Below are 15,974 nucleotides of genomic sequence, written 5' to 3' on the forward strand. Positions count from 1 at the left end.
ATCAGATATGGCTGAAATTTAGGATATAATTCATCCTGAGGCAACATTTTCTCTACCTGTCAACTGTGGAACCAGAGAACTTAAATGTTTCCAAAATACCATGGTGGTGCAGGCATAGCATAGATATTTTCAGTTCATGAGGGGGTTATCTGAAGAAGAAAGAGGTAACTGCTCCTAAGCAAGTCTAAAACCTAGAAGGCAAATTCCATCAGATCTTAAAGATTTGAAAATAATCCTCTTTGGTTCTGTGCCCTACCTCCAGGTCCACTGGGGTGGCAGCAGCACCACACAGGTCTACCGAGTGTCCCTGCCCTTTTAGCATGACGAGGTGGCCCTGACCTTGCAGCACTGTGCTGCAGCTTTGTCGCCAAGACACTGGTTAGTGGCATCTTGGCCCCCCAAACCATAGGTGGAACCAGTCTTGCCCTTATAATCTCTGACTTAACTTCAGGGTTACTTCCTTTACTTAAAGGATAAAGCATGTTCCTAACTGAATAGCATTATGGTTCTGTCCCGTAGAATCCCAAGAAGCCTGACAGCCTTTTTTCATCTTGTCTTGCTTTCTCTGCCCCCTTTAAACTCACAGTGTCTCTGCTGGTATAATCCCATCTCTATTCCTGATTCTGTGGAGATGACTAATTAAATCCCCACATCATACCCATGAGCTCCTCGTTATAAATCATTGCTCATCCACATCCTTTGTGTTATCTTCAGAACAGGACTTCTCAGCTTTTGCGATATGGGTTGGCAGAGTTTTCCAAATCTCCAGGTTCTGGTTCCTTTGTGGTAAACAAGTCCTTGTTCAAATCATCTCTCCTCTTGCACTTAGCTATAAGCCGGAATGAGGTCCAAAACTACATCTTCAATTCTTTGCTTAGAAATATTCTCTGCTAAATTTAGAGTTTTATAGCTTTCAAGTTCTATCATCCAGATAACACTAGAACACAATTCAGCCAAGTTCTTTGCCATTTTATTTATTTATGTATGTATGTATTTATTTATTTATTTTTAAAGACAGAGAGATAACTAGAGCGGGAACACAAGACAGAGGAGTAGGAAAGGGGGAAGCAGGCTCCCACTGAGCAGGGAACCCAGTAAGGGACTCAATCCCAGAAGCAGACTCTTACCACCCGAGCCACCCTTCTTTGCCATTTTATAACAGGGATGGGCACAGGGTGCCCGGGTGGCTCAGTTGGTTGAGTGTCTGACTCTTGATTTCAGCTCAGGTCATGATCTCAATGTCCCGGTATTCAGTCCCACCTGGGGCTCTGTATTCAGTGGGAGTATCCTCGAGATTCTCTCCCCCCCTCACTCCTCCCCCACTCATGGGCATACACTTGCACTCTCTCTTTCTCTTAAATAAATAAATCTTTAAAAATAATAATAACAGGAATGACCTTTCTTACAGTTTCCATTAACCTGTTTCTCATTTACATCTGCGACTTCACCAGAATGGTTTTTAACATCCATATGTATATCAACATTCTGTTTGTGATTATTTGTGTATTATCTAAAAAGATAGAGACTTTCTCTCTAGCTGTTCTTGATTCTTTCAGAGCTGAAACCAGATTGCCTTTAATATCCATGTTTCTTCAAACAGTCTCTTCACAGCAATCTAGGCTTTCTTTAGATCCTCAAAATTTTCCCAAGCTCTACTCATTACTCAGTTCCAAAGCTGCTTCCACATTTATAGGTTTTTTGTTACAGCAACACCTACTTCATGGTACTGAAGTCTGCCTCTGTTCATGCTGCCATAACACAATACAATAGACTAGTGGCTTAGACAACAGAAATTCATTATCTCACCATTCTGGAGGCTGGAAAATCCATAACCAGGATGCTGGCATGGTTGGTTTCTGATGCTTTCTCTGTTGGTTTGCAGATGGCCACTTTCTTGCGTGTGTTCATATGGCCTTTCCTTAGTTTGTGCTCACCGGAAGAAGAGAGAGTGGGAGGGAGGCAAGGAGGTAGAGAAGGGAGGAGAGAAAGAGAAGGAAGGAAGGGAAGGGCGGAGGGAGGGAAGAAAAAAGGAAGAAAGGAAGGTAGATAGGAAGGTAGGAAGGTAGAAAAGAAGGAAAAGAAATGAAGGAAGGTAGAAAGAAAGAGAAAAAGAAAAAGGGAAGGAAGAAATAGAGCTTGAGAGCCCGCTGGGGTCTCTTCTTCTAGAATGATCCTCTTGGATCAGGGTCCCACCTTATGACCCCATTTAACCTGATTACCTCCTAAATTTCCTATCGCTAAATATAGTCACCTTGGATGTTGGTCTTCTGCATAGGAATTTTGGGGTAATACAATTTATTTCATAGCAGGGAGTATGAAATCCATTTAGTCCCAATACTTTTTATACTGTTTTGTGATGGATTTCTGTCTCTTGCCCTTGAAATCATTTTAATTGACAGTGTATCCAAAGGTATAGTTAATTCTTGCTTTAACAGTCCTCAAGAAAAGTTTATGACAACATATTGCTTTTCCACTTTTACCCACTAGGCTTTGTTGATTTTTCATCATTCCCAACTTAATAACTGAAACAAATTTTAAAAATGCAGTTTTTATTGTATTCTAAGTTGGCAATTTATTTTGTTATTATTAGAGTTGGTAAGAAAAAAGACATCCCCAAGTGTTAGGAAGGTATTTTTAAACCCTTAAAAGATATTTTTTGGAATAGCAATTATTAGGAGGTAAATTACCTTTTAAAATAATATGTTTCTATATTTCAATACAATTCCCTGGTTTGTAACATTCTTCAGTGAAATAAAAGATTAATATGCCTAAACTATCTTTTAAAATATGTATTTAAGACTTGAATTTTATGATCAATTAACCTCAAATTGCTATAAAATAGTGACAATATTATCTCTTTTTGCATTTGGCCAACTAGATTACCACCAGAGGATATTTCTTTGTCACTAGAAACCTGCTTTACAATATAACCTTATACCACACTGTGTTACCTTTATTGAATTCTTTTTAATTTTCACTAAATGAGAATACCTAATGAGTTCCATGGTTTTTCATATTAAGAATCCTTTCCATAATGACCATTTTATGAAGGTTAAAATCAAATTATTGAAATATCTCTCCCTAAGTTCCTGTGCTTTCCTTTTTTTTTTTTTTAATCCCTGCAGCTCATGTACTTGCTTTTTTAAATATTTCTTTTCTTTTCTGTTTTTTTCTATTTCCATTAGGAGTATTTTACTAAAGGGTATTGAACCTTTCAGATCTTCTGGCATTATTATACAGCAGACTTTATTAAAAAATGAAAGCCCGATTATTCCTGCATGCCCCCCAACCCATATCTGTTTGAAGGAGCAATAGGAGCTATTGTAGAATATGATATAAAAAATATGAAAGAAAGTTGTGAAACTAGTTTTTCTCTGACAAAAGTGCCACATAGTGGATTAAAGGATGTTAATGCTTGATGTTGCCTATTAAGACTTTTGACTTAAGAAATATATTAGGGAAAACTTATTAAACAGATAAGCCCAGAAATCTTAGTCACTTTATTGAATAACAGTTTATTTCTCACCCGGCGTCCATTGGGCATAATGGGAACCAGTGGAAAGAACAGGGTGGTGTGCAGGGCACTGCTTTCCAGGATTGTCAGTAGGGACTGGGATTTTCTGGTAGTCACAAAAGGATGAGTTTTCAACAATATTGGGTAAATTTGTTAGGTGTTTTTAGTTTTTTGCTGTTTAATAAAACAAGCGTTCTCAATAAACTGGTTCTGTTTTAGGTAGATTTTTAAAAAAGAACTGTAACTTTTATTTGCAGTTTGGTTTATTAGGAATTAAAAGCATTTATAAACATTACCTTGATAAAAAGGGTAAAATTGCCAAATAGGACATCTAATGTCAGAAACAATTAATAGTTTTTTAAAATCAGTTAAAGAACTAGTTCCATTCATTTAACAAAGCCTTAATGACAACTACTATGTGCCAGGAACTGAGATATATTTTCCTGGGTTTTTAATATTTATTGGAGATTATTAAAATTTTAGTAGAAGAATGTTTTTTGACTATTTTTCGATTTTGCCTACTTGTTTGCATCATGATGGTTTCTCTTACTTTTACTGATAACATAATATGAATTAATGTAGAAAGCATTTGCTGCAAACCCCTGAAGTGTATGTCTCCACTTCACAAGAAGGTGAAATTATAAACAAAATATTATATTGGGCATTTTGCATCATTATAAAGATGACACTTTTTAGTTGAGTCATGATGTTTAGATCACAAAGAATTTAGATTCCTCATGGAAAAATTAAACCAGTCTTCAGCAGCTTGAACTGAATTGTTATCATGCATGTAACTGTTTTGGAGGATCTACTGTGAATTACAGATTATTGAAAAAAATGCATTTTGGTACTTAAGTTGTATTTAATTACTAAACGTAAATGAATTTTGATGTGTGTAGTATTATTGTCTATTATTACACGTATTTTGAAAGAAACAGTTGGTAAGATTTAGTGTTGGATTCGGTACAGGGATTTTAAAGATGAATATGCTTTTACATTTTACCTGAAAAGTAGAGGTAAAACAAAGAAGTTAGGAGAAAGAGCGGACTTGTAATTTTAACACTTTTGTCACTTAGGTGACTTACATAAGTTTGCCATGACTCAGTTTTGTTATCTTTTAAATAAGTACATAATAGTATACATAGCATATCATGTGTGTTTGTGGTAATTAAATAATACGGGTAAAATATAGAACATAGTGCTTGGTACATATTACTGGATGGATGTTAGGTTTTTTTAATCATTATGAATGTTTATCATGAGTTCTGCTTTGGCACAGTAGGTTGGAGGTGATACATTTCTTATATTAAAATATTTAAGTATGTTGATGGGACCAAAATTCAGGTAAATGGATCCTTGGTCTTTATCTGAAGTATTAATTCCTAGTACCATATTTGAACAGTTAAAGTTTTAATCTGGGGTGTAAGAAGGAACGTGTAATCACAATGGTAATGATTCAGACTGGAAGAGGGTTTCAAGCCATGATTGGTGTATTGAGCTGGGAAAATCTTTGTTACTGGCAGGGGGCTGGGCTTCTGTATTGTAGGGCATTTACCAGCATTCCACTAGATGTCCCCCAAATGGTGAAACCAGAATGTCTCCAGGGACTACTGAATATCCCCTGGAGCACAAAACTCTCCTGATTGAGAACCAGTGAACTAAGGGCAATCCTGTAGGCTTTTTCAAATATATAAAGAAGCTTTAGCATATAGAAGAGGAATACACCGGTTCAGTGTAAACCAGAAGACAGAAGGAAACAGCACTGTATGGATAAAAGTTAGAAAGCTTGATAGAAGAACAATGTTATAGATTGAGCTAGCTAAAAATAGAATGCAGAATGCAGTGACTGGCGAGTCAGCAGCTGCTCAGTTTAGATGAGTGTTTAGAGGCAGGATCACAAAGTTGTGCTGTGTATTTCTTTTCTGGGAGGGTGTCTGAATTAAATCTCTTAGATCACCTTTAATAATAAGATGCTCTCTTTTGGGCAGGTGTAATGATAGAGGTTTGTAAATCATTCCAGTTGAGGTTAGAGTTGAGGCCATGAGGATAACTGAGCTCATTCTCTCTGAGAGCAAGAGAAGGTGACAACATGGTGTGAACTGGGTTTTAGGGAATGTCCATAATGTAAAAGAGGGAACCTGGAATGCAATGTACCTCATTGACCCTCTACTACTGTGTCAGGAAGGATGAAGGGAAACCAAGAAAATTAAGGACTTTCTTTGAAAAAAAAATTAATAAAATTGGTAACCACCCTAGCAAATTTTATGGAAAAGTGGAAGGACCCAAATAAATAAAATCACAAATGACAGAAGAGAAATAACAACCAACATCACAAATACAAACAATTATGAGAGACTATTAAGAAAAACTATACGCCAACAAACTGGACACCTGAAAGAAATGGATTAATTCCTAGAAACATATAAACTACCAAAATTGAAATAGGAAGAAATAGAAAACTTGAACAGCCCAACCAGCAAAGAAATTGAATCAGTAATAAAAAAATCTTTCAACAATCAAAAGTCCAGGGCCAGATGGCTCCACAGGCAAATTTAACCAGAGATTTTAAAAAAGAGTTAATACCTATTCTTCTCAAACTATTTCAAAAAATAGAAAAGGAAAATTTCCAAATTCATTCTATGAGGCCAGCATTACCCTGATACCAAAACCAGATAAAGACATCACAAAAAAAGAGAACTATAAGCGAATATCTCTGATGAACATGGATGCCAGAATTCTCAATATAATACTAGCAAATCAAATCCAACAAGTACATTAAAAGAATCAATCACCATGATCAAGTGGGATGTACTCCTGGACTGAAGATGTGGTTCAATATTTGCAAATCAATCAATGTGATACACCACATTAATAAAAAAGAATTAAGAACCCTATGATCCTTTCAATAGATTCAGAAAAAGCATTTGACTAAGTACAGCATCCATTTATGATAAAAACCTTCAACAAAGTAGGGATAGAGGGAACATACCTCAACATCATGAAGGCTGTATGTGAAAAACCCATAATTAATATGCTCAATGAGGAAAAACTGAGAGCTTTTCCTCTACAGTCAGGAATAAAACAAGAGGGTCCACTCTCACTATTGTTATTTAATATAGTAGTGGAGTCCTAGCCACAGTAATCAGAGAACAAAAAGAAATAAAAAGGAGCCAAATCAGCAAGGAAGAAGTCAGACTTTCCCTATTTGCAGATGACATGATGTTCTGTATAGACAACCCTAAAGATGGCACCAAAAAACTTCTAGAACTGATATACAAATACAATAAAGTTGTAGGCTACAAAATCAATCAAATGCATACCTGAATTTTGATACACCAAAATAAAGCAGCAGAAAGAGAAATCAAGGAATCCATCCTATTTATAATTGTCCCTAAACTGTAAGATACCCAGGAATAAACCTAACCAAAGTACTCTGAAAACTATAAAACACTTATGAAAGGTATTGAAGATAACACAAAGAAATGGAAAAACATTCCATGCTCATGGATTTGAAGAACAAATATGTTAAAGTGTCGGTATTACTGAAAGCAATCTACACTTTTAATACAGTTCCTATCAAAATACCAACAGCATTTTTCACAGAGCTACTACAGTCCTAAAATTTGCATGGAACCACAAAAGACCTCAAATAGCCGAAGCAAACTTGAAAAAGAAAAGCAAAGCTGGAGGTATCACAATTCCATACCTCAAGTTATATAACAAAGCTGTAGTATACTGGCACAAAAATAAACATATAGATCAATGCAACAGAATAGAAAACCCAGAAGTGAACCCACAACTATATGGTCAGTTAATCTTTGACAAAACAGGAAAGCATATCCAAGGGAAAAAGGGTCTCTTTAACAAATGGTGCTGGGAAGACTGGACAGCAACATGCAGAAGAATGAAACATTCTGGACCATTTCCATACAGAAACACAACAGTAAATTCAAAGTGGATTAAAGACCTAAGTATGAGATAAGAAAACGTCATAATCTTAGAGGATATTACAGATAGTAATGTCTTTGACATGGCTATAGCAATTTCTTACTATATATGTTTCCTGAGTCAAGGGAAACAAAAGCAAAAATAAACTATTGGGATTTCATTAAAATGAAAAGCTTCTGTACAGGGAAGGAAATAATCAAAAAACCACTGCATAGGAGAAGATATTTGCAAGTGACATATCCGATAAAGGGTTAATATCCAACATATATGAAGATCTAATAAAACTCAACACCCAAACAATAAATAATTGAATTAAAGAATGGGCAGAAGAAATGAATTGGTATTTTTCCAAAGGAGATGAACAGACGGCCAACAGATACATGAAAAGATGCTCCACAGCACTCATCATCAGGGAAATGCAGATCAAAACTACAATGAGATATCACCTTACGCCAGTGAGATTGGCTAAAATTAACAACACAAGAAACAACAAGTGTTGATGAAGGTGTGGAGAAATGGGAACCCTCTTACACTGTTGGTGGAAATGCAAAGTGGTACAGGCTCTGTGGAAAACAGTATGAAGGTTCCACAGAAAGTTAAAAATCGAACTGTCCTATGAGGAAGCAGTTGCACTACTAGGTATTTATACAAAGAATACAAAAATACTAAATACAAAAATACTAAGTTGAAGGGATACATGCACCAATGTTTAGAGCAACATCATCTGCAATAGCCAAATTATGCAAAGAGCCCAAATGACCATTGACTGATGAATGGATAAAGAGGATGTGATATATGTATGTGTGTATACAGAATACATATATATAATGTAATATTACTTAGCTATAAAAAAGAATGAAATCTTACCATTTTCAGTGATGTGGATGGAGGTAGAGAGTATTACGCTAAGGGAGATAACTCAGAGAATGACAAGTACCATATGATTTCACTCATATGTGGAATTTAAGAATCAAAACAGTAATCATAGGGGGAAAAAGAGAGAGACAAATCCAAGAACGGATTCTTAACAACCAAGAATAAACTGTGGTGAGCAGAGCGGAGGTGGATGGGAGGGGATGGGTTAAATAGGCAATGGGGATTAAGGACGGCACTTGCTGTGATGAGCACTGGGTGTTGTATGTAAGTGTTGAATTAATAAATTGTACACCTGAAACTAATATTACACTGTAGGTTAACTAACTGGAATTTAAATAAAAATTTTTAAAAAGGAAATAGTTTTAAGACAGTTTTAAAGAACGGATGTCTAATATTATCAATTAAAAAGTGGGAGTCTGTTAATAGAGAAAAGACCAGTTTATTTAATATGTAGAAAGTCAGGGTGAGGAAAGTATCCTCTAAAATGCTGCGTATTTTATAAACATTGATCATTACTAATGCTAACAACTTTATGTGTATATAAGCCAGATGCTACATTGCTAGGGGTTGAATAGGACTAGGTTGTGAGGAAGTTGACATGGAGGTGGCTGCATTGAATACTTGCTTGATAAATTAGAGGAAGCAATGGGCTCAATAATATAAGGCTGTTGTTTCTATTTTTCAGGAGATAATGGGACTTGGGTACTTTTGGAAATCTAAATTAAGATGAAGTAAAAAGAAAGAGTTTATAAATATTAGGGGGTGGAGATAATTATTAAAAAACCCCAAAGAGGGACACCTGGGTGGTTCAGTTGGTTGAGTGGCTGCCTTTGGCTCGGGTCATGATCCCGGCGTCCTGGGATCGAGTCCCACATCGGGCTTCTTGCTCAGCGGGAAGCCTGCTTCTCCCTCTGCCTCTGCCTCCCATTCTGTCTGCCTGTGCTCGCTCTCTCGGCCTCTCTCTCTCTGACAAATAAATAAAATCTTTAAAAAAAAAAAACCCCAAAGACACCATACTAGTTAAAAAGGTTAGGGTCATGGACTTTTTTTCCTTTTTTAATCCTTTTTATTTGATACCGGATAACAGATTAGATAATGCAAGTGGAAATACAACTATTGTGAGCTTGTATGCAAAATCAGAGTCCCAACAGTTGGGGAGGAGAGAGTTTCAGGCTTAAAAGCTGGATTTGAACTTTGACTCTACCACTCACTCGCTTTGTGACTATCAGCAACTTACTTGGAACTTTCTGAGCCTTGGATTTTTCTTTTTGAAAATAAGAATAATATATTCCGTCTGGGAGTGTTCTTCTAAAACCAAACCCATGCATCAATGTGAATGAAGTATTTGGCACAGTATCTGAAATGTGTTCAGTGCTCATTGGTTAGGTGCTGGAATTGCCCTTTTCATCATTGAAGGATATTCTAAGATCTTCTAGTGAAACAAGGAGAAAAAGTGTATTAAAGAATTAACAAGGATAGAAAGCACTAAAATTTACACAGCTTACGAGTGAATCAATTTAAGAATACAGAGATTATCAGTTAAGGATGAAGACCAGGTTTTTTATAGTGACCAGTGACTACTGAATTTGCTCATCTCTGGGTCTATTCGTAGCATAATGTGTGACCACAGAGCAGAGGGAGGGAAAACAGTGGTACATGGTTGGAACCAATGAATCAGATCCACATGATTCTGGTATTTTGAGATTTGTTAGTCTCAAGTCACTACTAAGAAAGTATCCTGCATTTTTATATCTTGTTGCATATTATACTAAATATGTATAAACACTGTAATTGAATTGTTTCTTAGCGTAAACATTAGTGTATACTAGGTTTTCTCTATTTAAGTGTGACTGATATGTTGGACTGGATAGTTCTTTGTCATTGAGGACAGTCCTACTCCCTGCAGGATAGTGTAAAAAGCAGCATCCCTGGCTCTACCATCTGATGCAACTTGTACCCCATCAATGTTGTGATAATCACACACATCTCCAGACATTGCCAAATGTGCCCTGGGGGTGAGTAGGGTCAGTTGAGAAATGCTGGAATATTCTCATATCTAAAATAGTTACCAATAAGATAAAATGAATGAACCTGTGTGAAATTTAGATTTATACAATTTCCAGCTTTTATGACTCAATAGCAATTCTAAATAGCTTTCTGTTGCGTATAAGACCAACACAGCTATAAACTCACAGTCCTTCTGACAGGGAAAATCTTAAAGATAGACTATACTGTATAACAAGAATATAAATAATTATTCTACATGTATACTTTGTTTTTACTTGAGAACATTTTAAACACAGCTAATTTATCCATTTTTGGATATTTATTTTTTAAATAATTAAATATTTACCAAGGCAGAATGGTTAGTTCTATATATTTTTAAATTCTGTACAGGATATGGGGAGTTAGAGAGGAGAAGGGGGTTGGGGGAAATTGGAAGGGGAGGTGAACCATGAGAGACTATGGACTCTGAAAAACAATCTGAAGGTTTTGAAGGGGTTGGGGGTGGGAGGTCGGGGTACCAGGTGGTGGGTATTATAGAGGGCACGGATTGCATGGAGCACTGGTTGTGGTGGAAAAATAATGAATACTGTTATGCTGAAAATAAAAAATAAATTTAAAAAATTCTGTACATTTTCTTGAATATTTCATTACATGTTTCCAGTGTATTAAGCACAAATTACTTGTGTTTTATTTTCCAGTTGTTTTTTATCCTTATTACTGGTAGCTGCAGTGGTGTGGAAGATCAAACAAACATGCTGGGCTTCTCGACGGAGAGAGGTATCAGTAATATTGCTTAATCTTTTGTTTAAAGACCTGAGTAAACATGAATCTGTATTGCTTAATTAACCTGTGTCACTCACGTACAGAGTTTCAAGTCAGCCTTACTCATTAAGATTGAACAAATCGGGGGCACCTGGGTGGCTCAGTGGGTTAAGCCGCTGCCTTCAGCTCAGGTCATGATCTCAGGGTCCTGGGATCAAGTCCCGCATCGGGCTCTCTGCTCAGTGGGGAGCCTGCTTCCCTCTCTCTCTCTGCCTGACTCTCCATCTACTTGTGATTTCTCTCTGTCAAATAAATAAATAAAATCTTAAAAAAAAAAAAGATTGAACAAATCGATCTAGAATTTTTAAGCTTTAAAGTAAACTTTACCCCTGTCATTTAAGTCAGTATCTGTAGAAATATTGGTTAATTGCAATGTTAATTACAAAGTTATTTCATTTTAAATAGTATTAGAATTCATATTGAATTTATGTCTTAATGCTGTTGATTAAATGATTTGCAATCTCTTTAGGTAGTTATAAAAACAATTTATTTTCATAAGTATCTCTGTTATAATTTAAAAGAAAATTCTCAGTGATAAATATTTATTTTTGGCTTTTACCGCCTAGATTTTTTTAAGTAACCAAATCTTTACTATTTCATGATTATCTGGTAATTCAAGTATGTTGAAGTGCACCTCAATCTGATACATCTCTGTGTCAGAATTAATCATTTATGTTCCCTCTAATCCTAAAATTCATAAAAAACTGTAGTAGTCTTGCAGAATAACTAATGATATAAATATATTAGATAGTTTCATAACTTTGTATATATTAGTCAATTGAAAGGAACAAAACAATATAATAATCTGGGAGTATAAATGTGCAGTAGATTTATTGTTCTATACTTATGTAATGAAAAAGCATGTTTCTGTTTTTATTAGTATTATAGTCTATGAGTATTAATATTACCATACTGTTATTAGTATTAAAAGTATTCTATTTGCTGTTGCATTTTGTGGTATATTTTCTATATATAATTTTGTGCAACAGTATGAAGCAGTAGTATAATTGCTTACCATCTTTTTCTCCACATACAAAATATTATATTTGAAGATTTAAAACTAATGCAGAATATTCTAAGCTATATAATTAGTGAATGAGATGAATTGTTCTTTTTTTTTTTTTTTGAGATGAATTGTTCTTAATTATTCTTCGGTTTTCAAACATCCATGAAAACTCAGTGTGTGCCTATAATATGTTTGCCAACTTGACAGCTCTCCCCCAGAAATAAATAATTCATCTCAGTCATCTCTGTCTGATTTTCAGTATATGGCCAATGCAACATCAGTAAGAATATACTTGGTATGACTCTATCATAAAGTAATCCAGTTGAAAGGATCTTATTAAATATAAATACATAAATATTTGACAAGAAGTAGAATTCTGTGTGGAGTCTTCTACACATGTTAAACCATCTGTTAGATGAAATTACGGATTCTGGAAGTAAAAACAATTGGTAGGCAGGCAATGTGAAGGCCTTCTATAATGGCATAGGCCAAATGACAGTTTATGCTTCTAATCATTAGAAAAGAAGTCAGGATCAATCAGGTAGCTTGGGTTCTGACCTCATTATGACTAACACTGTTTAAATATCTGATTTCTAAAGTTTATAGAATGCAACTATATAAATGTAGCATTGTGAAAAGATCAGTATATGACTCTGTCATTAACAAGTTTCTGAAAATGGTTAAGTGTCCTAATTGAATTTCCTTTCCTATAATGAGAAGGGATTGTACTATAAAACTAATTCCTTAAACTCTAGGAATATTTAGGAATATTTATACATAACAACTAAAGTTTAAAAATAGTATTAAATATTTGAGAAAACTAATTTGAATAGTTCATTTACCTGTAAAACTTTCACACTTCTCAAGATGAGAAATTGCTTTGGTTAGGATTATATCAATTCAAGGAAATAATGTTGTTTTTGCATATTAGAAGTTCTAGTAAGCTGATATTAAACTTTAAATTGTAAAATATAAATTTAATTTATCTTTTTATTGAAAGTCAAAATCTTTCAAAATACATGCTGCACATGGACAGAACAAGGGAGAAATGGTAAGGGAGAACTTAGATTAGGACCACTGGGCCATTTCTAATCTGTGCTCCTAAATATTACCATGTCCTCTTGATAGTCCCTTGTTATAATATCCCTTTGTCTAGAGCTCATCTGGGTAGTGAGTCTTATAATAATGATTGAATTTAATTTGCTACCCTTACTGAAGTACAAAATTTATCTTGTTGAGATGTCATGTGATGTTTATAATATCATTTAAAAAATATTGTGAGGTGTTTTCTCAAATATAATTTTATTAATCTTTTGAATACAGAGCTCTAAATGTCATGGAAACTATCCATATATTGATGCCCAAGTCGAGATGCTATTTTGATGACTTACAGATCAGTTATTAGATAATAATTTTGTATTATTAAAAGATTTTCAGAGAAGAATCCATGAAACAAGATGGGATAGGGAGGGAGACAAACCATAAGTGACTCTTAATCTCACGAAACAAACTGTGGGTTGCTGGGGGGAGGGGGGTTGGGAGAAGGGGGGTAGGGTTATGGACATTGGGGAGGGTATGTGCTTTTGGGTAAATTGGAAGGGGAGGTGAACCATGAGAGACTATGGACTCTGAAAAACAATCTGAGGGGTTTGAAGTGGCGGGGGGGGGTGGGAGGTTGGGGTACCAGGTGGTGGGTATTATAGAGGGCACAGCTTGCATGGAGCACAGGGTGTGGTGAAAAAATAATGAATACTGTTTTTCTGAAAATAAATAAATTGGAAAAAAATTTAAAAAAATAAAAAATAAAATTAAAGCTGTCCAGAATAGATTACTATAACTTAATGGTGTTAATAACCTAATATTGTTTTTTCAAAAAAAAAAAAAAAAATTTTCATTTTGGTTTTAAATGTCCAAAGACTTTTAACTACAGTAGTTGTAGCTAATATAACAACCCCATTTGTAGACTTTATTTGGATGTAGGTAAAGATGTGTTTTTATTTGATCTCTTTATTCACTTTTAAGTACTAGGTTAACACAGATAGTCCCAAAAAGGAAAGATCCAGTATGTTTTCTTTATGTGATATGTCACTTCCTCTAACATTAAGACATCAACTATTATAAACCTCAGAGGACCCCTATGATTAGTACAAGGGCAATTTATTTGAAACAGTATATGAAAATTATTTAAAGGATTCTCCTTTTTTAATATTTCTGTGATTTTTGTTAGAGGAATTATACTATTTGCTTTTCTAAATATTAGGACTGGTTTAAAATGAAAAAAAAAAATCTTTGGATTTTTTAATATATATTGTTGAATCCAACCAGTCATGTTGCTTTTTTAAAAAGAACCTGTTTCACGCTTTGGTTTCTCATAAACACATCTATACTGTTTTGTGGTGTAATTTTAGTAATTGAAGCCTATTATTGATGTAACACTTTTTGGATAACACTCCTGACAACTTAGGGGCTCTTAAAAACACAACTACAAAGGACTTTCATTTAAATATACCTCTTCATATAGGAACTTCACATTCATTTCTATGATACCCTATTAAGAATATGAACATTTTAATGTGGATGGATGGAAAAAATAAGTGGATATTGATAAGTGGAAATATTTAACTAGAAGTTAAATTCATTTTTTATAGTTTGTGCTTATTATAGAGGTATTATACCATTTTATTTCAATGTTACATTTAATTTTAGATAAATAGTCATTAGATTACAAAAATATTTGTTAGGAGCAAGTATACATTAAAAGGAGTCTATTGAAATATTGTCATGTTTAATAATCTTCCTTTTTAAAGTGAAATTTGAGTTTTTAGTAAGTATCATAAGGCACAAACCCATCCAAATGTTATAATTACTGCTTGCATTGAAGATATTTAATCTTATGTTTGACTAAGGTGAGTTAAAATATCCTGCATATCTTAATAGTTACAAGAATTTATTTCTTTTGAGTTGAAGACATTTTTTCCCACATTTTGAGTAGTTTAATTATAGTTTGCCTCAGTTAAAATCTAACTGCAGGGGTGCTGTGGTGGTTCAGTTGGTTAAGGTTCTAACATTTGACTTTGGCCCAGGTCATGAGATCCATCCTGGGCTGGAGCCCTGCCTCTGGCTCCTCACTGGGTGTGGAGCCCCCTTAAGATTCTCTCTCTCTCTCTCGTCTGTCTCCACCCCCGTCCCCAACTACTTGTGCAGGAGCCTACATGCTTGTCTCTCTCTTTAAAAAAGAAAAATCTAGGGGCACCTGGGTGGCTCAGTTGGTTAAGTGCCCAACTCCTGATTTTGGCTCAGATCATGATCTCAGGGTCCTGGGATCAAGCCTGTTTTGGGCTCAGAGGTCAACAGGGAGTCTACTTGTCTCCCTCTTTCTGTCCCCTCCCCATTTGTGCATGTACTTGTGTGTGTGCACACTCGAGCTTTCTCTCTTAAATAAATAAATAAATCTTTTAAAGAAGGCCAACTGCAAAATCCATAGACTAATAGATATTATAGGCAAATGTGAGGTTATTTATTTTATTAAGAAAAGATTGATTTATTTATATATTTGATAATGTGATCATGGTGGGGTCGGGATGGGCCAAGGGAGAGAAAGACTCTCATGTGGACTCTCAGCTGAGCACCAAGCTGGGTGGGGCTCCACCCGGGCTCAGTCTCATGACTCTGATGTCATGACCTGAGCCCAAACCAAGAGTCCGTGCCTTAACCGACTGAGCCACACAGGGCCCCTAAGGTTTAGCCTTTCGAATTGTGAGAAGTAAATGCCTCCTGCTTAAGTCATTCCGTTTATGGTAT

General features: G+C 35.2%; 1 protein-coding gene across 1 annotated transcript in view; it reads left to right on the plus strand.

Moving 5' to 3' along the window:
* ATRNL1 (attractin like 1) overlaps window positions 1–15,974 on the plus strand; it is an 810,828-nt gene that overhangs the window by 404,465 nt on the left and 390,389 nt on the right. The window contains exon 26 of the mRNA XM_044240595.1: window positions 11,044–11,122. Within this exon, the coding sequence (XP_044096530.1) occupies window positions 11,044–11,122 (79 nt within the window). The remainder of the gene's footprint in view (window positions 1–11,043; window positions 11,123–15,974) is intronic.

The sequence above is a fragment of the Neovison vison genome, chromosome 2 (assembly GCF_020171115.1).
Source record: "Neovison vison isolate M4711 chromosome 2, ASM_NN_V1, whole genome shotgun sequence".
NCBI lineage: Eukaryota > Metazoa > Chordata > Mammalia > Carnivora > Mustelidae > Neogale > Neogale vison.